The sequence below is a fragment of the Kwoniella dejecticola genome, chromosome 9 (genome assembly GCF_000512565.2).
Source record: "Kwoniella dejecticola CBS 10117 chromosome 9, complete sequence".
Lineage (NCBI taxonomy): Eukaryota > Fungi > Basidiomycota > Tremellomycetes > Tremellales > Cryptococcaceae > Kwoniella > Kwoniella dejecticola.
Window position 1 is genome coordinate 1,560,726 of NC_089309.1, and position 24,931 is coordinate 1,585,656.

General features: G+C 49.3%; 11 protein-coding genes across 11 annotated transcripts; 6 read left to right on the forward strand and 5 right to left on the reverse strand.

Annotated features, from left to right (window-relative positions):
• Positions 1-405: 405 nt before the first annotated feature.
• Positions 406-2,514, forward strand: I303_107509 (uncharacterized protein; the record flags this gene model as incomplete). The annotated part of the gene is made up of 9 exons (XM_018410188.1): positions 406-421; positions 549-678; positions 759-797; positions 927-974; positions 1,026-1,059; positions 1,123-1,261; positions 1,328-1,582; positions 1,634-1,912; positions 1,976-2,514. The coding sequence occupies 9 exons, from the start codon at positions 406-408 to the stop codon at positions 2,512-2,514; spliced, it is 1,479 nt and encodes a 492-aa protein (XP_018261191.1).
• A 363-nt stretch (positions 2,515-2,877) lies between these two features.
• On the forward strand, positions 2,878-6,379 carry I303_107510 (uncharacterized protein; the record flags this gene model as incomplete). Its single annotated transcript, XM_065969602.1, has 8 exons — positions 2,878-2,913; positions 2,970-3,080; positions 3,143-3,817; positions 3,885-4,256; positions 4,324-4,866; positions 4,935-5,345; positions 5,426-5,977; positions 6,074-6,379. The coding sequence occupies 8 exons, from the start codon at positions 2,878-2,880 to the stop codon at positions 6,377-6,379; spliced, it is 3,006 nt and encodes a 1,001-aa protein (XP_065825674.1).
• Positions 6,380-6,885: 506 nt separating this feature from the next.
• I303_107511 (uncharacterized protein) lies at positions 6,886-8,690 on the forward strand (the record flags this gene model as incomplete). Its single annotated transcript, XM_065969603.1, has 7 exons — positions 6,886-7,047; positions 7,098-7,176; positions 7,236-7,596; positions 7,656-7,812; positions 7,868-8,002; positions 8,065-8,296; positions 8,347-8,690. 7 exons carry the CDS (start codon positions 6,886-6,888, stop codon positions 8,688-8,690), a joined length of 1,470 nt encoding a protein of 489 aa, XP_065825675.1.
• Positions 8,691-9,063: 373 nt separating this feature from the next.
• On the reverse strand, positions 9,064-10,930 carry I303_107512 (uncharacterized protein; the record flags this gene model as incomplete). The annotated part of the gene is made up of 8 exons (XM_018410191.1): positions 9,064-9,424; positions 9,480-9,663; positions 9,716-9,830; positions 9,889-10,031; positions 10,086-10,211; positions 10,270-10,363; positions 10,422-10,683; positions 10,737-10,930. 8 exons carry the CDS (start codon positions 10,928-10,930, stop codon positions 9,064-9,066), a joined length of 1,479 nt encoding a protein of 492 aa, XP_018261194.1.
• Positions 10,931-11,431: 501 nt separating this feature from the next.
• Positions 11,432-12,936, forward strand: I303_107513 (uncharacterized protein; the record flags this gene model as incomplete). The annotated part of the gene is made up of 9 exons (XM_018410192.1): positions 11,432-11,657; positions 11,719-11,799; positions 11,859-11,909; positions 11,960-12,105; positions 12,151-12,252; positions 12,307-12,337; positions 12,393-12,527; positions 12,581-12,640; positions 12,689-12,936. 9 exons carry the CDS (start codon positions 11,432-11,434, stop codon positions 12,934-12,936), a joined length of 1,080 nt encoding a protein of 359 aa, XP_018261195.1.
• A 103-nt stretch (positions 12,937-13,039) lies between these two features.
• On the reverse strand, positions 13,040-14,855 carry I303_107514 (uncharacterized protein; the record flags this gene model as incomplete). The annotated part of the gene is made up of 8 exons (XM_018410193.1): positions 13,040-13,410; positions 13,463-13,562; positions 13,616-13,809; positions 13,867-13,970; positions 14,020-14,182; positions 14,242-14,514; positions 14,569-14,668; positions 14,727-14,855. 8 exons carry the CDS (start codon positions 14,853-14,855, stop codon positions 13,040-13,042), a joined length of 1,434 nt encoding a protein of 477 aa, XP_018261196.1.
• Positions 14,856-15,335: 480 nt separating this feature from the next.
• Positions 15,336-17,188, reverse strand: I303_107515 (uncharacterized protein; the record flags this gene model as incomplete). The annotated part of the gene is made up of 8 exons (XM_018410194.1): positions 15,336-15,543; positions 15,594-15,698; positions 15,754-16,029; positions 16,082-16,311; positions 16,369-16,444; positions 16,498-16,803; positions 16,862-17,000; positions 17,050-17,188. The coding sequence occupies 8 exons, from the start codon at positions 17,186-17,188 to the stop codon at positions 15,336-15,338; spliced, it is 1,479 nt and encodes a 492-aa protein (XP_018261197.1).
• Positions 17,189-17,687: 499 nt separating this feature from the next.
• I303_107516 (uncharacterized protein) lies at positions 17,688-18,791 on the forward strand (the record flags this gene model as incomplete). Its single annotated transcript, XM_018410195.1, has 5 exons — positions 17,688-17,947; positions 17,999-18,283; positions 18,335-18,397; positions 18,455-18,577; positions 18,638-18,791. 5 exons carry the CDS (start codon positions 17,688-17,690, stop codon positions 18,789-18,791), a joined length of 885 nt encoding a protein of 294 aa, XP_018261198.1.
• Positions 18,792-18,872: 81 nt separating this feature from the next.
• Positions 18,873-20,030, reverse strand: I303_107517 (uncharacterized protein; the record flags this gene model as incomplete). Its single annotated transcript, XM_018410196.1, has 5 exons — positions 18,873-19,086; positions 19,131-19,467; positions 19,518-19,699; positions 19,753-19,809; positions 19,867-20,030. 5 exons carry the CDS (start codon positions 20,028-20,030, stop codon positions 18,873-18,875), a joined length of 954 nt encoding a protein of 317 aa, XP_018261199.1.
• A 221-nt stretch (positions 20,031-20,251) lies between these two features.
• On the forward strand, positions 20,252-23,476 carry I303_107518 (uncharacterized protein; the record flags this gene model as incomplete). The annotated part of the gene is made up of 14 exons (XM_065969604.1): positions 20,252-20,397; positions 20,479-20,505; positions 20,561-20,909; positions 20,968-21,253; positions 21,305-21,372; positions 21,425-21,440; positions 21,483-21,586; positions 21,639-21,779; positions 21,865-21,970; positions 22,021-22,138; positions 22,187-22,564; positions 22,642-22,810; positions 22,853-22,987; positions 23,039-23,476. 14 exons carry the CDS (start codon positions 20,252-20,254, stop codon positions 23,474-23,476), a joined length of 2,481 nt encoding a protein of 826 aa, XP_065825676.1.
• Positions 23,477-23,569: 93 nt separating this feature from the next.
• Positions 23,570-24,677, reverse strand: I303_107519 (uncharacterized protein; the record flags this gene model as incomplete). The annotated part of the gene is made up of 3 exons (XM_018410198.1): positions 23,570-23,684; positions 23,744-24,324; positions 24,375-24,677. 3 exons carry the CDS (start codon positions 24,675-24,677, stop codon positions 23,570-23,572), a joined length of 999 nt encoding a protein of 332 aa, XP_018261201.1.
• Between the last annotated feature and the right edge of the window lie 254 nt (positions 24,678-24,931).

Here is a 24,931-nt window from a genome sequence, read left to right on the forward strand (position 1 = left end):
TTCCTCCACTTTACTTGTGCTCAGGGTGAGTTGCGATGCTACTCGACCAGACGAGGAGACAAATGCTGCTGATATGGCAAGTGATACGAAGAAGTCGAGGATGGAGAATATAATCAAGGAGTGTCGTTGGACGGACTAGTATGGTGGAGGATTGCGTCTAAGTGGGATTTAGGGTCACTCCCACGTGGTCCGCACGAGTCCTTGTTTCTATGGTGGTTTGTGTCGTTGTCATCGTCACCTCTCTCACTCACTCTGTCGCGTCCAGCAATCCATTCTTCCATTCATCAATCATCGATTCTCTCATTCATACTCCCATCCGAGTCAGCTTGCGACTGTCCAGAGGGCTGCTCACGAGAACTTGTCCCTCGTTTCTGCTTGACCTGGCCTAGAGCGAAACCCGTCAAGATGGATTACATCGAAAGTGAGTACCCATCAAAGCCCCTTTCATCAGCCTATCGTGATATCATGAACGATCATTCCGCAGACACGCATCCTGGTCTTCTAGCTCGAGTAAAGGTCTAATGCTGAATGATATTAACACGATATAGAACTCGCCAAAGAGGCGCAGAATCTGACCATGTACGATGTCAAGTCGTACTACAATCAAGCTAAGAACATGGTCTTGAATGTTTCGGAGATGGAAGCGAAAGTGAGGGAAGCTACCAACGATGATCCTTGGTGCGTGGCTCAATCTTCGACTTCAGCTAATTGCTCTATCATTCTCAGGCGCACAGCTGACAGTCCCTATGTCATTGTAGGGGTGCGAGCTCGACGTTGATGCAACAGATTGCAGATGGGTGAGCTATCATGTATGTCCATTCGCATAGACGGTACAGCTGACGTTCATGTTGACAGAACACACAACTTGTAAATCACTCGAATCACCTGAGAATCCGAAAAATATAGTAGCTGATGATATGCCCCAGTGCCCAATTCAACGAGATTATGCCCACTATCTATGCTAGATTCATGGAGTGAGTCCGTCTTAAACGAATCTCTTTGAGCCTAGCTAACAAAGTATACAGGAAAGAAGCCAGAGAATGGAGACAAATTTACAAGGTCCGCTGACCGATACCTTGCGCATTCATACCGGCGGGAAAAAGCTGATGCGTGAACTTTCAGGCGTTGACCCTGCTGGAGTTTCTGGTCAAAAACGGCTCGGAAAGAGTGGTTGATGATGCCCGTGCGCACGTGTCCACAATCAAGATGTTGAGAAGTTTCCACTACATCGATGAAAAGGGCAAAGATCAAGGTATAAATGGTCAGCTGCCTTGTTTCTCTTCGCGAAACGAAGAAAAAGCTGATATTGTCGTACCTTGCTACTTAGTACGAAACCGTGCTATGGAAATCGCTTCTTTGCTTGGTGATGTAGACAAGATTCGACAGGAAAGGCGAAAAGCTAAGTCGAACAAGAATAAATACCAAGGTGGTGGGAACGACGGAGGTATGAGCTTCATCACTCCTGGTGGAAGTAGGTATGGGGGATTCGGAAGTGACTCGCTTGGGGGCGGTGGACGAGGTGGAAGCGGAGGAGGCGCTGGAGGATCAAGATATGGTGGAAGAGACTATGATGCGGGCGATGGTACGTGAGCTATTCGAATATCACCGTCCTAGAAGCTGATGCTCGTTACAGAATACCGATCCTCATCAAGGACATTCAGAGACACGTCCGCGAAAACCGAGTATGACGAATACGAAGGAGCGGATGATTTCGATGATCAGCCTTCTCGTCGTGCTGCTTCTTCATCTTCCAGACCTACCGGTAGTTCGAGACCTCCCAAACCCGTAGCCAAGGAAGAGAAGCCGGTCGAAAAGCCTAAAGAGGTCAACTTATTCGACTTCGACGATGAGCCCACTCCTGCTGCTCCGGCTGCTGCTCCGGCTGTTGCGAACAATTCACTCGGTGGAGATGGTGAGTTGACAATCCACAATAGTCCGATAGAGGCATTCAGCTGATCATGGCGTCTAAATTTAGACGACTTTGATGACTTCCAACAAGCTCCATCGTCCGCTGCTGCTCCAGCTGCGCCCACGGCTCCTCAAGGCGGAGCGAACAATGCCAACTTGTTCAACCTCTTAAATTCCAACACCTCATCTGTTCCCGCTCCTCAAGCGGCTACTCAAACTTTCTCAGCTACCCAACCACCTTCGTACAATTTCTCTCCTCAGCAGCCTCAATCTCAAGCTCAAGCTCCACCTTCTATGGCATCTAGACCATCCTATTCTAGCGGGGTGACTTCGCCTCCCGTGACCTCTCCACCAGCTAAGACGGGTGCATCCACCTTCGATGACCTGTTCAATACGTCATTGACTTCGATGGGCGGTCAATCAACCGCAAACAAGCAAAGCGGTAACAAAACTGTAGCAGATCTACAAAAGGAGAAGACGATGAGTTCCCTTTGGGGACCTACGCCAACTGCGTCGCAAGGGCAAGGTCAAGGTGGAGCTGCTGCTCAGCAGCAGAACGCCAACAAGAATCTTGGTGGAGGTGGATTCGATGATCTGCTCTTGTAAAGTAGATCTGCTCAATGTGAACGGATGATGTCGATATATCTTGAATTGGAGTCGATATATCTTCGACCGAATAGAATGACATGTTCCCTACAGCTGCTTAGAAGAGATATGCCATACTATACATTAAATATACGAATACACATATTTATCATGCATGGTGGATTCCTGCGATTCATAGCCCTTGAAGGTGTTGACAAAATGCCACGTTATTCGTTAATACAGTATTCGGCGATCGCCGCCCGCTGTCGATTGTGGGCAAAATATTTCGAAGCTCATGTTAACCACATTGTCAAAATGCTATCATTCAGGCTCATATATCCATCTATATCTCTTTTCATCACGCCCAATAACAGACCAGACAATATGGTCAGGTCATATATGCGTCATGGGCCAACGCAAGTGAGCTGAGGGGTCTCTTGTTTCTTCTCGAATTCAAAACTGACAGAGAAACTTAGGCCTTCGGCATCATCAATTCACCCACTGCTAACTCATCATACGATGGTCGATACGCCTATGTTGCAGGATGGGAAGACGTCTTAGTATGGGACGTCAAGCGTGGGGAGATGGTACGTCGCCTCTCACTACTCTTTTGAAGGCGCCCGACGGGTCTCACTTACTGCCTGTTTAGGTATCGATGTGGCATTCTCCATCTCATACTTCTCAAGTAACTTTCCTCACTCCCTCTCCTTCTGCCTCGTCATCTTCGGCATCTTCATCCTCTTCGACTCAGACATACGCCGTATCATACATGGACGGTTCCATCAAATTATGGTCGTACGATCCCTCTTTGCCCGAGGTGGAAGCTAGCGAATTAGTCACTTTTAACGGACACAAGAAGTCCGTCACTTGCATGGAATGGGATACGGATTCTACCAGATTATCTTCCGGTGGATCGGAGGGTGAGATCGTCCTGTGGGATAGAATCGCAGAGATTGGTCTGTATAGATTGAAATCGCACAAGAACGCTATCACCGGATTGAAGTTTATACCGCACCCTAGAAAAGGGGAGAATAACCACCCAGGGTTCCTGATTAGTTCGTCGAAGGATACGTATTTGAAGCTGTGGGATTTGGGTACGCAGCATTGTATACAGACGGTCGTCGTTGGTAGAGGGGAAGTTACCTCTTTAGCCATCAAGGAAGATGATTCGGTCGGCCACGGGCAAGCTGAAGAGGAGGAAGAAGAAGACGAAGTGAAGGGAAGATGGATAATCGTGACTGGAAGTGGGGACGGTGAAGCCAAAGTCTGGACCTTGGAGAAAAGCATGCTTGATAAGGGACTCAAAGAGAATGAGAATGGCGAAGTGAGTTTGAGGTCTCATCAGTGTCGTCTGTATGAACGAAATGACTTACTTGATTGATCCTTCTTAGCTTCCCACCCTAATCCAACCACTGTGTATATTACCATTACCTTCTTCGACACAACCAATCACTCAGATCAGCTTCCACCCTACATCACCTCTACTCCTCCTTCAGACGAATGATAAGAACATCGTCGCCCTGAGGATACGGTCGGAGGAAGAAGTGAATGCGAAGAGGGCCAGGCGGAAGAAGCGAGATAAAGAGAAGAGCAAGAAGAAAGGTAGACCCGACCCGGAGGAGGAGGAGCTCAACGAGACGGGTGATGGAGAAGTCAAATGGGAAGAGAGGATCACAAGCCATTGTGTCGTCAGAGCCAATTCGAAAATAAAGAGCTTTGCGTTGGCGCAGCAGGAAGTGGATTCTGCTAAAGGCGGTGTTCAGGTGAGTGAACCGTCTTAATTGATCAATGGTCCCAAGGTAGCTAATGAGATTCTTGTCACTTGCTCAGCTTCTCGTCGCACTGGCCAATAATTCCATCGAAGCATACACAATACCGTCCCCTTCGCATTCTAAGAAATCCAAGTCCGCCGCCGACGGCTCATCGAGCTCGAGCTCGAGCGAACCTACAAAAACGAACGTCGTGGAATTGCCAGGCCATAGATCGGATATACGTTCAATCGCCATCTCATACGACGACCAGATCATAGCTAGTGCTTCGAACGGAACGCTGAAAATATGGAACGCCAGGACGACACAATGTATACGAACGATCGAATGTGGGTATGCCATATGCTGCACATTCTTACCTGGAGATAAACATCTAGTGGTCGGTACGAAGTCCGGTGAACTGTTGCTATTCGATATCGCAGCTTCGACTTTACTGGCGAGCTATAAAGCTCATCAGGGGAGTGTATTTGGAATAGATGTGAGGCCGGACGGGAGGGGTCTGGTGTCGGGAAGCGAGGATAAGGATGTCAAATTCTGGGATTTTGAGTTGAAGGAATATGGAGATGGCGAAAAGGTCGTCGATAGATTAGGGCGAGAGACCACTGTGAGTTACGTGCTTTCTCCACAAATTCGCTTCGGACTTGAGCTGAAGCAATACTTATTGGTCCGTAGTATAAGACTAAGCAGCTTGCCCTGGTGCATGTCAGAACCCTCAAAATGACAGACGACATTCTCTGTGTCAGATACTCGCCCAATGGAAGATTCCTGGCAATCTCACTACTAGACTCAACAGTCAAGATCTTCTTCGCGGACACACTCAAATTCTTCCTTTCGCTGTATGGACACAAACTACCGGTCTTATCACTAGATATATCGCGAGATTCAAAGTTGATCATCACTAGTTCGGCGGACAAGAACATCAAGATCTGGGGTATGGATTTCGGGGATTGTCACAAATCGATCTTCGCGCATGATGACTCTATCATGGCGGTGCAATTTGACAAGGGACAAGGATCGGAGAACAGTCATAATTTCTGGTCCGTGGGTAAAGATAGGATGGTCAAATACTGGGACGGTGATAAGGTGAGCTCAGTTTTCAGGGGATTTCCGACTACAACACAATTGGATTGAGGTCCAGTCGCTGATACCCACCTGTCCTGCAGTTCGAGCTCATACAAAAGCTCGAAGGACATCATGGTGAAATCTGGGCACTTGCCACGTCGAACAACCGCCAGTTCGTCGTCACCGGATCTCACGATAAATCGATCAGGATATGGGAGAAGACGGACGAACCCCTATTCCTGGAGGAAGAGAGGGAACGTGAGATTGAGCAAATGTACGATTCCAATCTCCTAGATTCTCTAAACCGGGACCCAGAGTTGGACGGCGGGGAAGCAGGAGAAGTCGAGGGAGTTGCGAAACAGACTACCGAGACTTTGATGTCGGGAGAGAAAATCATGGAAGCGTTAGATGTTGCCGATCAAGATCGAGAGGCTTTGCGCGAATGGGAAGAAGAGAAATCTAAAAACAATTTGGAACTGCCTCGTCCTTCGAGAAATCCAGAATTGATAGCTGCAGGAGATATCGATGCGGACGAGTTCGTCTTGAAAACTATCCAAAAGATACCCACTGCCAATATGGAGGACGCATTATTGGTTCTGCCCTTTAGGCAGGTGATCAGCTTGTTAGGATATTTAGACGAATGGGCATTGAAGGTGAGTCCCATCAGATGATTTTCAATCCGGCCAAACATCTCTTAAATCATTTTGCCCAAGCTAGAGCTGATTCAATTTGGTGGATTTGACACGTAGGGCGTTCAAACAGTATTGATATCTAGAATACTATTTTTCCTAATGCGCACACATTCGAACCAACTTATATCTAACAAAATTATGCGTACTCCTTTATTGACGTTGAGAAACCATCTACGAGAATCATTGGAGAAGGAGAGAGAGATAATGGGATACAATCTAGCAGCATTGAAATTCTTGAAATCGCGCTGGGAGTCTGAGAGGACTGCTGGGCTGTATGAGGAGGAGAATATGAATGAGGAGGCGGTCAAGAGGAGATTGGAGGAAGGTAGAGGGAAGAGGAAGAGGGTAGAAGTCAGGGCATAGTCCATTCGATTTCACCCACAGTCTAGAGTACTTGATGTATGACTTGCATCGTAGAATGGGCTTCTCGATCACTGAGCAGGCTGCAATTTGCGGATCGGATGAATCGAGAGCGGGGAATTTATTCCCGAAAGCCGATCTCTTGACTCCCCGAAAACGATAGGACACAGATTACCTTCGGGAGGAAATCGACTTTTGAGTACTTTGCAGTCGTGCAATTGACCGTTCATCCATGTGCAGCCGGAGAGTTCGCTCAGACAAACGGGAGGACTCGCTCAAGTGAATCCCAAATTAGCGTTGCATTACGTTCTGGATTGCTCGCCAAAATCTTAGCGACGCTTGTACGGCATCTCTGTTTGGGGAACGCAAATAACCGAAAGAGCTGCTCCTCTCACCTTGTCAACAGCAAGGTTGTCATGAATTGAACTAATCCTTATAAGATGGTCGTGGTGCCCAATTTTCCCACTTTACTGGTGTAACGTTGATGCAGAGTCGCTTATCTGATTAAAATGGTTCTGCCAATTGACAACCCTACCAAGTCCTTCTGGATCGAAGGTGCTGAATCTCCCTTGAGGAATCATCGCACGACGGAAGATCTGCCCAAGGAGACAGATGTGTTGATTGTGGGGAGTGGATATACCGGAGCGACATTCGCATACTGGCTGCACAAGGCATGTGAGATCAAACCCAATGGGGAGGGTGAAAGCTAAAGCCGAAATAGTTCACCAGCAATGGTAAAACACCTCGCATGGTCATGCTAGAAGCGAGGGATGTATGTGGAGGAGCAACAGGTCGGAATGGTGAGTCAGCTGTACTCATCATGATCATGATCATCATGACCCTGCTGACAGGTCTACAGGTGGACAATTGCGACCTCATTTCTATTCTCGTTATCGCAACTGGTCAACACGCTTTGGTGCGGACGGGGCGCTGAAAGTCATACAGCATGAAGCAGCGCATCTCACAGCGTTCGACAAGCTGCTCAACGGCGAGGGTATAGCAGAGAAGGTGTGTTTCAAATTGGGTGAGACGTTCGATGCGGCCATGTCGGAGGAAGCTTGGGATAGACTGAAGGGAGAATACGAGTTGATGAAGAAGGATCATGGGGAGAAGGGACCTATAATTAGAGAATGTCGATTGATTGAGGATCCAAAAGGGGCCGAAGACTTCACTCAGATGAAGGGGTGTATTGGGGCTGTAGTGCATCCGAGTGGTCAAGTGTGAGTGTGTACGGGTTGCAACCACTGCTCTGATCGTAGAGCTGACAGGCGGTCGATAGCTGGCCGTACAAGTTCGTCCACGCCTTACTGGACATCTTGCTGAATGCCGGAAAACTCAACTTGCAATCGCACACACCTGCTCTGGAGATCTCGGGACGAGGATCGGATGGTCTGATAACGGTCAAAACGCCTAGAGGAGAGATCAAAGCCAAAACAGTGGTTCATGCGACCGAGAGTACAACATAATATGATCTGTCGCTGATATCTACAGAACCGATGGGCTTCCCACCTTATGAATGAGTTCAGTAATCTCATCTACGGAGGGCGAGGCACAATAGCAGCTATCAAGGCGCCGGAAGGATTTATCAAGAATACTGGAGCTCAGCATTGGGACGCGGTCGTTAATGTGAGTCGCTGAAATACGACTACCCCCCAATGGCGCGGTAACGCTGATTCTGTCTTTTGCAGAACTACCACTTGCAACTTCCCCCTCCCTACAATACTATCATCATTGGTGGTGCTAAGCCTCTGACTGTTCACGATCCTTGGCAATATCTCAACAACGACAAGGAGAATGAACAATTCAATGGTGTTCCAGAGTTCTACTCTCGATGGCCGAAGAAAGACATAGTAGGTTGGGAAGGCAAAGATCCCGCAGACTTCGAGAAGAAGGTCGAGGATGGTGGTGTGTGGTCGGGAGGTGAGTCTGCTTCAATGAATCTATCTTCGAAGCTGAATTCTGTGCAACAGTCTACTCCTCCAGTATCGACTCATTCCCATTCGTTGGACCAGTCCCCCGAAGAGAAGGGAACTTCGTAGCAGCCGGTTTTGCTGGGCATGGAATGCCTCGTATCCTCGGTTCGACAGCTCATCTTGCTCCTATCGTGCTTGAAGCGCTCGGCATAGGGTTTGAGACTCCAGAAGCAGCCGCCATCTTCCCTCCTCTTCCTCAACCCTTCTTTGCAACACAGGAGAGAATAGACTCGTTGCAAGATATCGATGCCATCAAGAAATTCCAGGACAATCATACCGAGGACTTGGCCAGCTCAAAGAAAGCTTTCGCTGCTCCTTTCCCTCAGATCGTGACTGATTAGGCTTGCCGGGTCGTAACGGTTGTTGTAGTATACCGCAAATACGGGCTGGAAATGCATAGTGTAATCATCGCTTTTCACACCAATGGGCAAACAATTGGCATGCCCCGCACGCGCAAACGAGTAATATCCAATACTCTGATGTCAGCCACACGCCTTCATGTCGTGATTTGAACGAGATGCGTTATAACGACGATACGTGCTGCAACTTCGAGATTTCTGCTTACATTCCTACAATCTCTCCCTTATACTATCGCTACAAGTGCCAACGGTAACGACACGCGGTACATCACTAGCTTCCTAAGGTTCAGAGCTCCTCTGAATGTCCTAACGACAATACAGTGTGAATCATATCCGACAGATGGCCGCTTCGTCCTCAAATCGTGTCTTGCTCCATTTTGGCTACAGCTTCGATCGGTGCTTCTACTACATCATCCACCGAAGCTGGCTTTTCGGGAACAAGCCGAATGAGCCCTACCATACATGGCATAGTGATCGCCCATAATGCGCATAGGACGTAAACGGGTACTTTGGGATCACTGCTATTGGAGTTGATAGCGTAAGAGACCGCTTGACCTGCAGTCTCGAAAGCTCTGAACAGACCACCGGTTCTCGAAGACGATTTGACGTCGGAAGAGAAAGTACCGAGTATCCAATACAGGCTGAGCTGGGTCCAGTAACCGGTCGTGAAGAAGATGAAGTAGGGCAAGTATGCTTCAGCCCATCGTTGTTTGTCACTAAATGGGCGAGATCAGCTGTATCCTGGAATACTGACCCGTGATAAGTGCGTACATGGCGTAATCAAGAGCAACATCTTTTGAGCCAAATTTGCCGTACTCGATACCTGTCCAGATCAGGCAGGCTGCTTGCGGGATCGCCCACAGACCAAGAGCGATCCAAGCCTTCTTTCTTTGAGTCATTTTCTTGTTGTCGAGCATCATTCCATAGATCATCACCATTACGATGACCGCCGATGCTGTGGATCTATCAGCATGTACTTGGTAGTGGTGGAAATCAATGTAGCTCACGAGTGATGAGAGAAGAAAGAGCTCGTGCTCGAACTGAGAAGTGTAGCGATAGATAGGTACCGTATACCCCGCCATAGAAAAAGGAGTAAAAGGCAGGAATGAACACAAGCCAAGTCTGTGGAGATCGTGAGTAAGCGAGCGAGCCAAGCATGAGCGAGGCGAGTTGCACCCACCCTCTTATTCTGAATGTGCAAGTACAATGCTCGGAACTCCTTCTTCCATGTGATATCACCCGAATAAGGCACTTTGGAGCCATCGGATCTGCGGACCTTCTTGGTTCTCGACAGTGCCAGAGCCCAGAATACACCAGTACACTCTAGAGATAGGCGATTAGCTGTATACAGTAGTAGCCGTTCAGCTGAGAACTCACCAAAACCGATGAATATGAGGTACGTGGACCACATTATACCCCCCGCGCTATCTAGCTTGTAGTTATTCACGAAGTTGATAACTCCACCTATGACACTTCCGGAATTTCGCATCGCAGACCAGATCGCTGATTCGAAGATTAGCGTGTGTGTTACGCTTTGGATCGTGCGTCAGGGATCACTCACCAAGGTAACGACCTCGCTCATGTACGTGAGGATAGGATAACATTGCAGTGGTTTCTCCGACATACAGAAATCCACCGGTAAAGCCACCAATGACCTATCGAAGCGCAATGGGTCAGTGTGAATTACGATCCGAACAATACACATGTACATACCCTCGCAAAGAGGAGGTACCAGTCAACCCCAAACTTGGCATTGACGTAGTAACCCGACCCATCAAGGGGAAAGCTGACAGCAGCGATGAAGCATGCCCACTTGATGCCCATTTTGTTGATCAGAGGACCACCAAATAGGGTGATCACGCATGACGCAGCATAGTTTAGCGAATTGGCGAGATTTGCGAGGTAGGGCGAGGAAAGACCACCACCGCCTAGGTTGGAGATCGCATCCGTCATGGCGGGACCGACGAACGACAGCCTGGCACGGTACCGTCAGCAAGAAATATGCAAGGCATAGACATTATCACTCACGCTCCGAACATGCTCATCTGGAACAGCGTGCCCCGAAAGAACCGCGTTGAACGCGGAGCACTGAGGTACGCTTGATCAACCTCGACTCCATCATCATGGTCCACCTCCACAGCTTCATTGCCTTGTTCATAGTCGATATCGCGGATGTTGATGTCAGCATCGACAGCTTTGTCATCTGGTTTGGTCGTGGTCATGGCGTTTGATGTGTCTTTGGTGAAGCGGGGATAAGAGATGACGAGTATTGGAACAAGATGGGGTGTTCCGAAGCCACACCTTATTGACCCATTATATCATGCATTTTGCAGTGCTTTATCTTGGAACATCGGTCATTTGCGTTGCTCTCTTCTGATGCCGTTTGACTCGCCCGCTCGGATGAGCGAGTCGGATCATCGCATATCATGTGGTGCTGAGATATCAAGCGACGGATAGGTAGTGTCGACGCCAAAACCTTTGACGAATGAGAATTCTCACATGTTCAAAGTGGATTACAGATACGTAAATGCGATTGCGCTAAGATAGCTTGTTTGTGAGAAAAGCAGGGATCGTTATCGGTCATCCAGGTTATATAAAACGATTCCGATCCGTCATCTCGGATATCTCCCCAGCTTCACCTCGTGACGTATCTTGACTTAAACGCGGTCCATTTAGCCGGGACCCCCCTCCCCTCACACGGCCCTCTTTTTCTCAATTGCACGATGTCGCCCACATACGAGCACGCGGTAGTCACTGTAGCGCTCAGTGATGAAAAGCTCGAAGAAGTCAAGCAAAAATACAGCACCGTTTTCTACCATCCAGATAAGCAAGTGCCGGAGGGCCACCTTCAAGTCGCCGATATATGGTACACAGATTGGGCTGGATTGCCTCCTTGTGTCAAGTCGTTGGACCAGATTCCAAGGACCAAGATCTTACAGCTATCGTCTGGTGGGCTCGTGTCCAATTCTATATGTCATGCGGACGGAACGCTGAGCATTAAGAGGGATAGCCGGAGCCAATAATGCACTTTCTTCAGCGATACTGTCCAGTGATGAAGCGAGAAAACAGATCAAAGTGTGTTCCTCTTCAGGTAGGTCGATCTTGTTGTAACCTTGGATGCGAAACATGCTTGCTGATCATACTCCGCAGGGATGCATGTGCTGTCCATCCCGCAATACATCGTCTGCAACGTAATCAACCGTGAGTGTGTTGCACGGTAGAACCTGATATGTGCTCAAAGCCTCAATTAGTGTACATGAAGCTGCAAATACAGCTACATATAGCCAGGACCCAAAGTGTATGGCCTGCAAGAGATCGTGTAGTCAAGGAAGCCGGCACAAGTGGCGAAGCCTTCCCGGGTAACAGATTCTTGATGGGTAAAACGGTCGGGCTGCTGGTGAGTAGGTTATCTTGATGTATCACCCATACTAACACAATGCAGGGTTACGGTCACATCGCCCGTGAAACCGCCAGACTCTTCCAAGCTTTCAATTGCAAGATCATAGCAGCGAACTCGCGAGGTGACAGACGGCCAGAAGAAGGGGTGAGTGCGTTATTGTGTTGGAGATTCATCAACTCAGATCTTCGAGCTTTGCAGTATAGAATACCTGGAACAGGGGACGAAGATGGTGAGCTTGATTTGGGTCATTTCCCTCCCCAGGATGCGGCTGACTCTCGGTGCAGGATCGATCCCTGAAGAATTCTACTCTACCAATGATAAACAGTCTTTCCAAACGTTCTTGAGCCGCTGTGATGTGCTTGTAGCGAGTCTGCCTTCGACACCGCAGACTACATATATGATCAGCCAAGAACAACTCGGTGGGTAATCTATCCTCTAGTTGGAAGTTAATCAGCTGATATCGCATGGACAGAATCCCTTCCTTACGGAGCGATATTTGTAAATGTCGGTCGAGGAGATTTGGTTAAATCTGGTGAGTCGTATGTCGACGAGCAAGCTGGGAGCTGATGAAACGCGGTAGAAAACATCCTTGGAGCGTTGGAATCGCCCAAAGGCCTATGGGGAGCTGTGCTAGATGTGACCGATCCGGAACCACTACCCCAAGGGCATCCTCTTTTCACCCACCCGAACGTTATTGTTACCCCTCATACTAGTGGGAGTTTCGAAGGCTACTTCGATGGTGGAGCGGATGTGCTGATAGCTCAAGCGGATCGGCTCAAGGCCGGAAAGGACCCGCTGAATGTAGTGGATCCCTCGAAAGGATACTAGACTGGTAGATCTTGTCATATACGCACCAGATTCGAACAGGCTAGCTGGCAGTGATACATTGATAAAATCCGTCCTGAGTATACCGGATATCCGTTCAAATCGTTTACAATTTCCATTCCTTGGCTAGAGCCCTGCCCATCCTTCTACATCCCTCTTCCATCTGCTCTGGGGGAGGCAGAGAGAAACTTATTCGGACAAAGTTTCGCTTGGCTTCTTCTTCTTTGGTCCACGTGCTGATGGACGGAGCTTTGAAAAACTCGGAAGGAGCCATGAGCACCTTTTCGTCGATCATAGCCTTGAACACCCGCTTTGAGATGACTTCCGCGTCTTCCGAAGGGAAAGAAGGATGAGACTCTATCTTCAGTCGTACCCATAGGAACATTCCCCCACTTGGCTCGGGCAATTCAATTGTAGCAGATGGCACATGTTTCTTCAAGAGATCGATCATGAGGAGACACCGTTTGGCGTATATATCTTCAGGAATGAGATTAGTGATGTGACCGATGATGCAAAGAATACTACGTACCAGAGATGTGTGGGATATACTTCTTCTCAAACCCTTCATGCGATCCCCACGCACGTAGGATTGCGGCGATGGCAGCGATTGAAAAGCCAGACGGGCATTGCTGTGGCCAGATGAGTTCAGCAATCAGGTCATGCTACATCTCCATCCACTCACGGTAGCACTCTCTCTGGTGTTCATGATCTTCTCCACCAATGTTTGGTGACCCGTAATCCACCCTAATCTACTTCCAGGTGCAACGATTTTGGAGAAACTGTCGACTCGGATGACCCGTCCATCGGTATCTACGGACAGGAAACTGGGAACGATGGGACTGTTTGCCCCGTCGGGTCTGATTTGGAGGAAACAGTCTGTACGACGGGACAAGTTAGTTACAAACCGCTTGGTGGGAAAGGAGGTACGCTTACAAGGATCATCCTCGCAAATCAATACATCCCATTTTCGACAGACAGAGTAGATTTCCCGCTTTCTCTGAACTGGGATTGTGACACCAGCAGGGTTGGAGCATGTTCTGAAGGACGTTTAGCGGGCTTCTAGAAAGAATACTGTTCACGACTTACGGAACAAGTACAAGCATTTTTGGTCTAGGTCCTCCTCGCTCCTTTTCGTCCCATTGAGTCAAGATCTCGTCTAAAGCCTCTGGCACTAATCCTTCAGTATCAAGTGGTACGCCGAGGCACTTGATGCCGAGTGTAGCGGCAGGGCTCAACAGACCGGGGTAGGCTAAACAAAAGTCAGCAATCGATCTGCATTCAGAAGTGCTTGAGATAAGTAAAACTCACCAAATTCCTCCACCAGCATGTAGTCTCCTCTATCGAACACAGCTCTCATAACCGCATCTACACCATCCGTATTTCCAGCAGTACAGAGGTTGACCCAGTCTTGATACGGCGGAGCATGGACACGCTGGATGTGCTCCTTGATCCAGCCTAACAAATGAGGGGTACCATAGGTCGCGGAATATTGCAATTCCCCTGCGAGATCGGGAAACAAGTGATCACCTTTGACTGGGTCGCTATAAGGGGCGAGGGGGAGCATGTCTTCTGGAGATCGGCCTGAGGAAGGTAGTCAGCAATTGTCCTTGTGAGTGTTGTGGAGTAGACACTCACTCTCATGACCCGGTATATACACTGATTTCCCTGCAAATGGCACGGAGAGGGTCATTCCATTTACTGGCCATGTTGAGGGGTGCGGAATACCAACTCCAAACTACAAAAACGCGTGTCAATTGACGATGCAGTCTGATGAAACTTTTGATGCGGCTCACACTGATCATTCCCGGGATCTCCGAGTATGGTTTCAGCTCCTTCAGCTGCGACCTCTTCCTCCCCGTTGACTCTTTACTGAAATACTTGGTGAAGTCGATCTTGACTGGAGCGGGATCAATGGACGGCATTGTGACTGCAGCGTTGGTAGCACGAAAAGTGTTACTAGTTGAGATGGAGGCAATGGAATGCTTAACAAATTTGGAAGAGCAGCAGACGGGATAGATATGACTATCGCATCAACAACCGTCCTCAGAGTCTCTCATCACAACTTACCGCGCTTGAGTCGTATCGAATGTATCGCACCTCTTTTGCATTTACGGCATATGTCTGGAAGATGGGGGACATGCAAGCGACGGCTGTATTAGGCGAAAGTGTGTGGTGCCGGATTTCACCGATAAGAGACCGATGAGGAGGGCTGATTTGCTGTAAGCTGAGTTGATAGGCTGATACGTAGTTCATCAATGAAGCCGAGTAAAGCCTCCACATGATCAGTCACAATACCGACGTCGTGCATGAACCTTTATAATACGGAATACTATGAACCTCCGGGGGAAACCGCAACCTCGAACAGCCTTTGTGAGCAGTTCTCATGTTTGGTTTCGCTATGCCTAATACACGAATCGCCAAGCAGGATGATCTGAGCCATCGCTCGTGGGCTCAACGATGACTCCAGGCTCGGGTACACCGAACTTCTCGTCCTTTTTCTTGTTCCGGTATTTTAGGTAGAAGGTACCGCCAAAACATAGGATACACGAGAGGAACAGGCCTCCAGCGCAGATGGAATTACCTTTGTGGTATCTCGGAGCATCGTTGTAGCTGTGGCAAGTCGCTCAGCCAATGCAGACACCCAGAATGCTGATACTTACATGTTTGAGCCAGTGATACTTCCCAGCTGTCCAGTGATCAGAAAGAGCACCAAAGATGCCGCTCGTTTTGAGGTTGTATCAGCGTTGGTCGCACACCAGGAGAACCTGTCGAGCGCTATTAGCGGAGAGCTCTTTCTAATCATCAACGATCACCACTCACATGAGCGGCTGACCGACGTAAACACCAATCACCGTGATGTAGGCGGCAAAATACCTTACCCCCCTTGGACCTGCGTATGCGATCACGAGATAGCCAACACCTCCAACGAGATTGGCGACTCCGATGAACCAACCACGAATGGAGAGTCTATCAGAATAGAAGGCGACGGTGATGGCAATTATGTAAGCGACGATATAAGGTGGAGCGGAGTAACCTTGGGCGTTGATCGATGTGTATCCCATGTCCCTGATGATGGCAGTCAAGAAAACCGAAAGCCTGGCGAGCTTGTATTCAGTATGCGTTACTGGATTCAGAGGGGCGAACTCACGAGTTGAAGGCCATACCTCCGCAATAGTGGATAATGGCAATGATCCAGGTCCATGGCTCGGATAAAGCAGCCTTGAAACCAGCAATGGAGTACCCGCCATGGGACTCTTTCGATTGACTTCGCTCGACACGCTCTCGAGCGATTTCGTTCTCTCGAGTGTTGAGCCAGGCACATCTGTCGGGGGCGGACGGAAGAAATAGGAAAATGAGAGCCGCGGACAAGAAGGTGGGCTGCGTTGGTATGTGTGAGCACTGGCCGCTTATTGGCGTGGACCAAAAAAAACCTACGGTCGACTCAACGATGAACACAAGTTTCCAAGGAGTGATAGAAGTCTTCGCTTGTACAAGACCGTAAGCGGCGGCGCTGTCACAGCAGGTCAATAATGTATCCAGCTGTCTTGATGAGTCAAGACTCACCCGGCGAAAGCGTTCGCAATACATGAACTGGCCTGGAAGATGGCCCATCGCAGGCCGAATTCTTCCCGAGGATACAGCATTGTGAAGTAGAACGCAATGGCCGGACCACCACCCGCTTCCAATGCCGCAATGACGACCCGGCAGGCAATCATGCCACCGTAGGAGCTAGTGACACCTTGCAGAGTAGAGGTCAGACCCCAAAGAGTGACGATCGCGGTCAAAAACAGCTTTGGCGGAATGAACTTTAGGAGTAACATCTCGGGCTGGCAGACCGTGTATACCACGTAGAAGATAGTGAGAAGGAAGCTACGGAGAGCCATGCGTTAGAACAATTCAGTTATAGGTCGATGACAGAGCCACTGACTTGTATTGAGACTTCGTGATGCCGAGGTCTTTTGACATGCCAGCGGTATTGGCATTACCGATGTTGGCTTTGTCGAGGAAAGCGCAAATGTTCATCAGACATAAAACGGGGAGGATGTAAAAGTCCATCTTTCTCCGGACTGACAAACTCCACGTTAGCACAAACAGAAGTTGATAGCTTCTACTCACCCTTCTTTGACTCTTCAGAAGTGTAGGATGGGCCATTGTCAGTAGTACCATCGAGATTGGATGGTGTCTTTTCGACGATATCGAGATGATCGATAGCAGCTTTGGGCTCCATCTCAATTGGGGCGATCTCGGTCGTCATTGTGGCCGTACAATTTGCTCGTGCTGATCTTCACAAAGCATCTTTGGTTCTGGTGTGCTCTTATATATTCATACATAAAAAGGAGATGATTATGATAGAGAATGCAAAGTACGGTGTGACCCTGACAGGTAAACCCAGATGGAGGTCCACAGTCCCCGCGGGGCGTGAGGAGAGAGCGGCATTGGGAAAATCGCGCTAGAAATTCCGTGAACATATCGGCATTCGGAATCAATCCCTTGACAACTTTGTCGGTGTTGGCGGTAACTTGTCCTCTTTTCTTACAATGCTGCAGCGGCATTGGCATTGCCAGCATGTGGTCGTCATTCGACGCCGACATCCGAAGTGAGGATCCGGTCCGCACATTCCGCCCATGCTTGTGAAAGGCTGAATGAAAGATCGTGACTGAATTGGTGTAAAATGGTCTGCGATGCGCCAGACGATCACTCGAACGATATCAACTTCCTTCTCATACACCTTGAGTGACCTAACCACCAACAAAATGACAATCACAAATGGCATAAGCACTGCGCAAGACGAAGGGCTGATCGCCGCTCGGAAGGCTGCAGTCGTCAATACTGTCAAACAGAAGATCCTTCGAGGGGACTTAGCCCATTCATTCTCCATCAAGCTGGTCAAGAATGTAGAGATCATTCACTACGCCGCGGCCGCAGGATACGACGCCGTCCTAATTGACCTGGAACACTCAAGCTTTGGTCTTGAAAGTACCAATCAGCTGAGCTGTGCGGCATTGCAAGTTGGGTAAGCAAGCATCAGCTGAGAACATGGTAATCCTGCTGACGATCTCCTCAGAGTGACGCCGATTGTACGGGTCCCAGCCAACACCTCGGACTGGATCTCCAGAGCTTTAGATGGAGGAGCAGCGGCGGTCATAGTACCTCATGTCAACTCGGTAGCTGAAGCTGAGAATGTCGTTCGATATGCCAAATTCGCGCCCCTGGGAGAACGATCGGCGACCAGTGGAATGCCCATCCTCAGATACGCATCTGTACCTGCGAAATATGCCAATCCCGTGGCGAACGATGCTACCCTGGTCATTGTGATGATTGAGACGGAGAAAGCACTCGAGATTGCGGAGTAAGTAACACCTGTAGAGGCTGACCGCTCATGCTGACATGATGATTGCAGCGATATTGCAGCTGTGCCAGGAGTCGACATCGTCTTAATCGGAAGTTCCGACTTGACCTCTGAGTGAGTGACGTGAAACTGCAACAATGAGCTGGCATGCTGACGCAGAAATATTACCAGCATGGGCATTCCAGGAGATTATGATAACCAAAGATTGACTGATGCTTATGCGAAAGTGTCTTCAGCCTGCAAAAAGGCTTCTGTGGATGGTCGAGTCGTAACATTAGGCATTGGTGGTCTCAAGTATGTACCAAATCAGCTCCTTCCACTTGAATGTAGTCACTGACCACACACATCCTGCAGTCCTCGACCAGATCTGATCGAAAAGTTCGCCGGCCTGCATTCCAACGCTAGATATGCCATGTCAGGAGCGGATAACTCGATTATGTTGAATGGAATGAAGGCAGGTGCAGCCAAGTGCAAGGTGATGACTGAAAAAATCGCGTCAAATCAGTGATTGGACAGAGTACGACATGAATCTGTATCTTTGATCAATTTGACGAGAATCTACGACACATGCCTTTGTGCTGTCATGTACTTATAGGATCGCTTGCGCGTTTGGGGGACTCGCGATACCGCCCTCGATATTCAAGACCATACTAGAGAAGAAGAAAGTCCACTGTTGCAGTCTTTCGCATTGCGCTGCCAGCTCTCTGAGATCGAACAGCTCGCCAATGGGCATACCCCAGCCAGCTAGAAACACCTCGTGTATTGAAGGTGGCTGCGGAGCTGGATAGTTTTCGTATGCAGCGCTATTCCCTCGCTTCAGCACAATTGACGACTCGTTTGAACTCACGTGTCCGAAGCAACGGCCGCGATGCCGTTCTCCCAATGCCAGCGCAGAATATCTTCGGTCTGTGAGACCCCACAGTATCCTCTCACTTTCCTGTTCGGCAGATCCATTCGTTCTGCTTCAGTAAGACCGAGAAAAGCTTCAGTAAAGCCAGTCCTGACAAGCAGGATGTCACCAGACCGGAACGAGACATTCGACTCCTTTGCGCAGGCTTCAAGCATTTCCAGTGTGATAGGGGTACTACCGTCGAAGGCAGAGTTTGATCGAAGGTTGTGACGAGATCGATAGGCGACAAAGTCTAGCAAATGAGCGCGCGAGGTGATAGGTCTCTTTACGTAGTCTGCAGCAGGACGTGAGCGAGATCCTTCAGGTGTGTCGCGCTGCCCTCACTTTGAATCCCATTGCGAATGATCGCTCGATCTTTGGCATCATTCGAGGACTGACCGCCATAGTACACGTAGGATCCTTTCTCAGGGTAATTTAGATATGGATAATGTCGGAAACCATCCCATTGGGTTGAAGTTTGAGTATTGAACGACACGTGGTCGTCGTTACAATGCGTTCGGTGGATGCTATGACAAGTACTTAGGGATGACTGGCTGACATGATCGAAAGACCAGCTCACATATGATGTTCTAAGCCTTTTCTAGCTGGATTGAGAGGTTGTGCAGATAGCGGCAAGCTACGGATCAATCAGCTGTCAGCGACTTGACTAGAGTCGCCTGAAATTACTGCTTACTTGAGATTCACGCAAATACCGTGTTGGATTGAATCTCTGCCCCGTTTAACAGCTTGTTCTGTGATCAAATTCAGTCGTCCAAGCTCATCGTCCGGCCCATATAGCCCCCAAGCGTTGTATGGAGGGCCTTGCCTGTTTTTCAGATCGTCGAAGGTGCGCGACATAATTGCGAATGGGAATTGAAAGCAGTTAGCCAAGATGTCCTCTGTTGCAGCGCGTTTAAGAGCAACGCTGCTCGGGTCACGGTCATAACCGACATGCGGGATTCAACTCCGATCAGATCAGCGATCACACGCCGGTCTTGAATCGTTATGTAAGCTCTTGTTTTCGTCACTTGTGTCTATCATATCGATAAAATGACACCTGTAGATTCACTCGCTCACAGATGGACGGCTCATCGACAGAGTCACAACTTCGCGCCCGAGCTCCCACAGTAATGAGCACATCCAACGTCGAGAGATCATCTAGCTCTCATGTCGAGGAAGACAGCGCGGCAAACTGTCAAGAGGGGTCAGGCAGTAGAAATGTAAGGTATGGATCGTCCTGTGTAGCTTGCAGGAGGAGAAAACAGAAGTGTGACGCAAAGCTACCTGCGTGTTCACGGTGCTCCAGATTCAAGGAGCAGTGCGTCTATGAGGGGTGAGTAGTCTCGTGTATGACGAGAACGAGAGCTTAAAAGACGATGACTTGGTAGCAACATTCGTAATCAGCCTTCCCCTCATCTAGTGCCCCTCCTGGTCAGAACATTCGATTTCCTACGTTCTATCTCATCTCCTGATTCCACTCGATCCGACTCGACACTTCGTCCTCTTATAAGGCAATTCCTCAACGACAACAAAATCCCTACTTTCACAGTACCTGGACAAATCGGTGAAGGCCAGCATGGGCTGCGCCAGGAACCTTCAGACTTGACGAAGAGAGAACATAGCGTGATTAGCGAGACCATCGACGAGTCTTTTGCAAATGGCGAGGAAGATACAGCAGAGGGCAATTCGGAAGTGGACGAGCTTCTCATGCATATGAGCTTGGCTGAGGACGGTCAGGTGGGTTTCCCATACATCACAACTTCAGGCGCTGAAAACCCAATCACATCTCTCCTAGAATGGTCATTTTGGCGTTACCTCGCTGTTCTATCAAACACCCTCTGAATCAGTGGTGGAGAAGCTGCAACGGCGTCTGTCACGGTCCCAAAGTTCCAATCGCAGCGGCCTGCAGCGGCCTTTAACATATCAACAAGAAGGCACGAGGCTGGCAATCGATAGGGGTCAAAGAAAAAACTCGGATGATGAGATATGGGCGACGGACGAACAGAGCATATCCACTGGGCCCGAGGATGAAGCAGGAATTTTAAAGGCAAACGCATCTATGCTTGGAGGCTGGGAGAGCTGTGAGTGGTTCTGAAAACTCGCTGAGCAGTAAGGTTTGACCTTTTCCAAAGTGGCATACTCGAAGTTGGAGTTGGAGTCTGACGCAGCGACCGCGAAGATGATCATCCATCTGCTGAAGGTGAGAGTCGCTGTCAATGCGCATACAGAGCAATGGCTGATACGATGCAAAGACCTATTTCTGCTGGCGTAAGTCGCGATATTGCCTGGCGGTAAAGCTGACCTGCTTAGAATACGGGTCACACTGCGTGGTGTACCGTCCCGTCTTCATTCGAGACATGGCATTGGGCGGTCCATACTTCAATCATTTCCTGTTGAATGTGATCTGCGCTCATGTATGTGCTGCGCCGTGCGTCGCGATGTCTTGTACTGACTCAATGTCTACAGGCCACGAGATACTCCGACTATCATCAGCAAGCTAGTGGGTACATGAGTGGGACCAGCAATGGCTTTTCAACGCCTGCTCTCGCACTAGGAGCAGATTTCATGAACAAAGCTAAACTATTGCTGGCGGCCGAGATGGATAAGGTGAGTGTACAGCAGCCTTTTCGTGGCTAACACCGCAGGCTTCCAACGTTCCTACCATTCAAGGTCTGCTATTACTCGGTCAAAGGGAGTGCGCCTGCGGAAATCTCTCGCAAGGCTGGCAGTACACAGGGTGAGTATGTTACGCGAATTCGCATGCGCTGATCAAGCAGTATGGCCTTTCGTGCGATGCGGTGAGTCGACTCATAAGATCTTGACAGTTACTGGCTGAATATTGTTGTAGTGATCTGGGCATTCACCTGGACTGCAACCGTCTGCCGATATTTGGCTTTGGGACTATGTCAGCGGAGGACCGAGAGATTCGCCGAAGACTCTTCTGGTCGGCTTACACTTGGGATAAGGTGCGTCAGCTGCTCATTGGTCGCGCTAACCTCGTGACAGATTATCAGTCTAGCCTTGGGACGGACACCGACGTTTAACGCGTGGCAGAACGCTTCCCCGGGACCGATAGTTGATGACACCGAAGACGATTTAGAATGGAGACCATACTTCTGGGACGATGCGATGCCATTGGAATTGGCGAATTATCCACCTCAAAAATCTTTGATGACCTCGAACTTCAAGCATTTCATCAAATTATGCGAGATTATTCAGAAGATCATCATGCGACTATACAACGGCAGGCTGTCGAGGATGCGGAGTCAACGCTTCGTCGAGCACATGAAATCGCGCCTGCTAGAATGGATGGATCAGCTGCCCAACGGACTGAAGCTAGAAGTTCACGCTCTACCCGAGCATTGTCCTCCGCCGCACATTTTCTCCACCAAGTGAGTCTGCTAAGAAGCCAACATAGCTGACGACATGATAGTGCATTGTATCGAGCGGCATGGATTTTACTGTACAGAATCTATTTGCCCAATGCTGTTCCTGTCCGAACAGCAGCTCCGCCTAGTATCACGGCATCCGCAGCAGAGACCTGCACACGCATGGCCGAAGAGCTTCATCAGTTGTTCTTGCTTTATTCGAAGACTTTCAAATTGCGGAATATGACCTATACCTTAAGCTGGTCCATGGTGAGTCGTTTCCCTTACTATACTTCGCTAACAAAACCGTAGTACTCGGCAGCCACGATCAATGCGATGGACTTCCAGTCGCCCAGCCCTGCTGTATCTGCTGCTGCTAGTCCTCGTTTGAGCATGTCCCTGCATGTCTTAGAGAGAGGCAGTCTGCAAACGCCCGGCACACAACGGGTGAGTCGCAGCGCATATGCTTTTGGTAACTCCGCTAAAACACCCTCACAGTCAATCGAGATCATCAAGCAAAGGCTGCGAGAGCCCACAATACGAGTAGCAAAGCGACGCGCGGAGAGTCCCTATGATCCGGACCGCCACAAACGCGTCCAATCACTGATAGAATCTGCAGGCGACCAGCTGCAGAGAGATCAATTGGCACCTCAGCTGCCCAACGAACCGTACTCCGCGGAAACTCACTCCTCGACCGAGTTTGACCTCGCAAGCATCATCGACGCGAGTGTCACCAATTCCAATCCCGCTCAGACTGACGACGAGGATAATGTGCTGAGTATGTGGACAGAATTGATGCAAAGTGGGACAGGTGGGGCAGGCAACATGGACCTGCTGCAGGGGATGATGGCGATGCCATCGGTTGTGACCGCACCCAATCAGTATCCTACATACTCTGACTGGTCGAATGATTGGTGGACGCAGACAGACTCTTAGGCTAATAGTGAAATGTACAATATAAGGTGCATGCATGTCTCAGGCGAAGTCATATCAGTACAAAAAGCAGAAAGCGAAGTAAAGATAAACCGTTTAGATTGTCACAACGTCTCGTGGCTCATCCCCGCGGAACGCCTCGACGAGGTGGTCGACAACAGCCAAGGCAGTAATCCGGATAACATCCAGAGACGCTGCCCCGATGTGAGGCCTGCAGTCATATTAGTCAGTAAATATCGCATGTTAGGACGGTATTTATGAGACACCCACGTCGAAATGACCCTAGGATGATTGATCAAACCACCGAAATCCTTGCTAGTAGGCGGTTCGATGGAAAAGGCATCAATGCCGGCACCTGCGATCCAGCCTTCCTCCAGAGCTTTCAGTAGAGCATCTTCGTTCACTATACCCCCTCGCGCCGTGTTGATCAATAAGGCCGTCTTTTTCATTTTCCTCAATTGTTCCTCTCCTATCAGGTTGGTGGTGCTCTCTAGAAGCGGGACGTGTATGGATACTACATCTGAGGCTGCTAGCATTTCATCGAGAGTGTTGACGCGTTGGAAATGAGAGGCGGGGAGCAGCTCGGCCCATTTCTGCGACATAGAAGGGTGCAAGTGAGGGTCGTAGACGATGACCTTGGCGTTGAAAGCGCCATAAAACATCTTTCCCAGTTGATATCCGATGTTCCCACCTCCTACTAAGCCTAGTGTTTTGCTTGTGAGTTGAAATCCCGTCGATCCTCCATCGGCCTTCGTGACGGTCTCCCCTGACCTGATGCGTCGGTCGATCTGAGCTACATCCCGAGCGAGACAAAGTGATAGCGTGAGGGCTAATTCCGCGACCGCGCTGGCCTATGTCCGATCATCAGCTATAGTATGTGTCGAGTTCGATCATGACTCACATTGACGCCAGGGGTATTCATCACCTTGATTCCCTTTGCATTCAGTTCCTTAACAGCAATGGCATCTACCCCAACACCATGTTTTCCTACGTACTTGAAGGCAGGTGATAATTGCTTCACATCTGAAGGGGTGACTTTGTTACTTCGGACCATGACAGCTTCCGCTTCTTCGCGCCATCGCGACACTTGGGGGTTTGGCTCGCATGTAAAGTCGAACCACTGCTCAGCATATTCTTTGACCGAGTCATCTACTGGATAGAGGCAGAATACTCTGGGTTTGTGGGGTACAGCCGCGGGAGACATTGTGCTGTCTATGGAGGTTCCAAGGCGAGAGGGTGCAGAATCGGCGTGGCTGGGGCGCGACGAGCTAGATCTAGCTCGACCATCATGTGATATCGCATCGTGTTCGACGACTATATATGATGCTCAATGGCTTTCAGGCCGAGTAAGAACGGATGAAGGCAAGAAGAACGGTGACCAATGCCGCACCCTAATGGGTCGCGGTATTCGTTCCGTACTCGTACCAAATCAGCGTCTCGGTCTACACCGCCGATCGG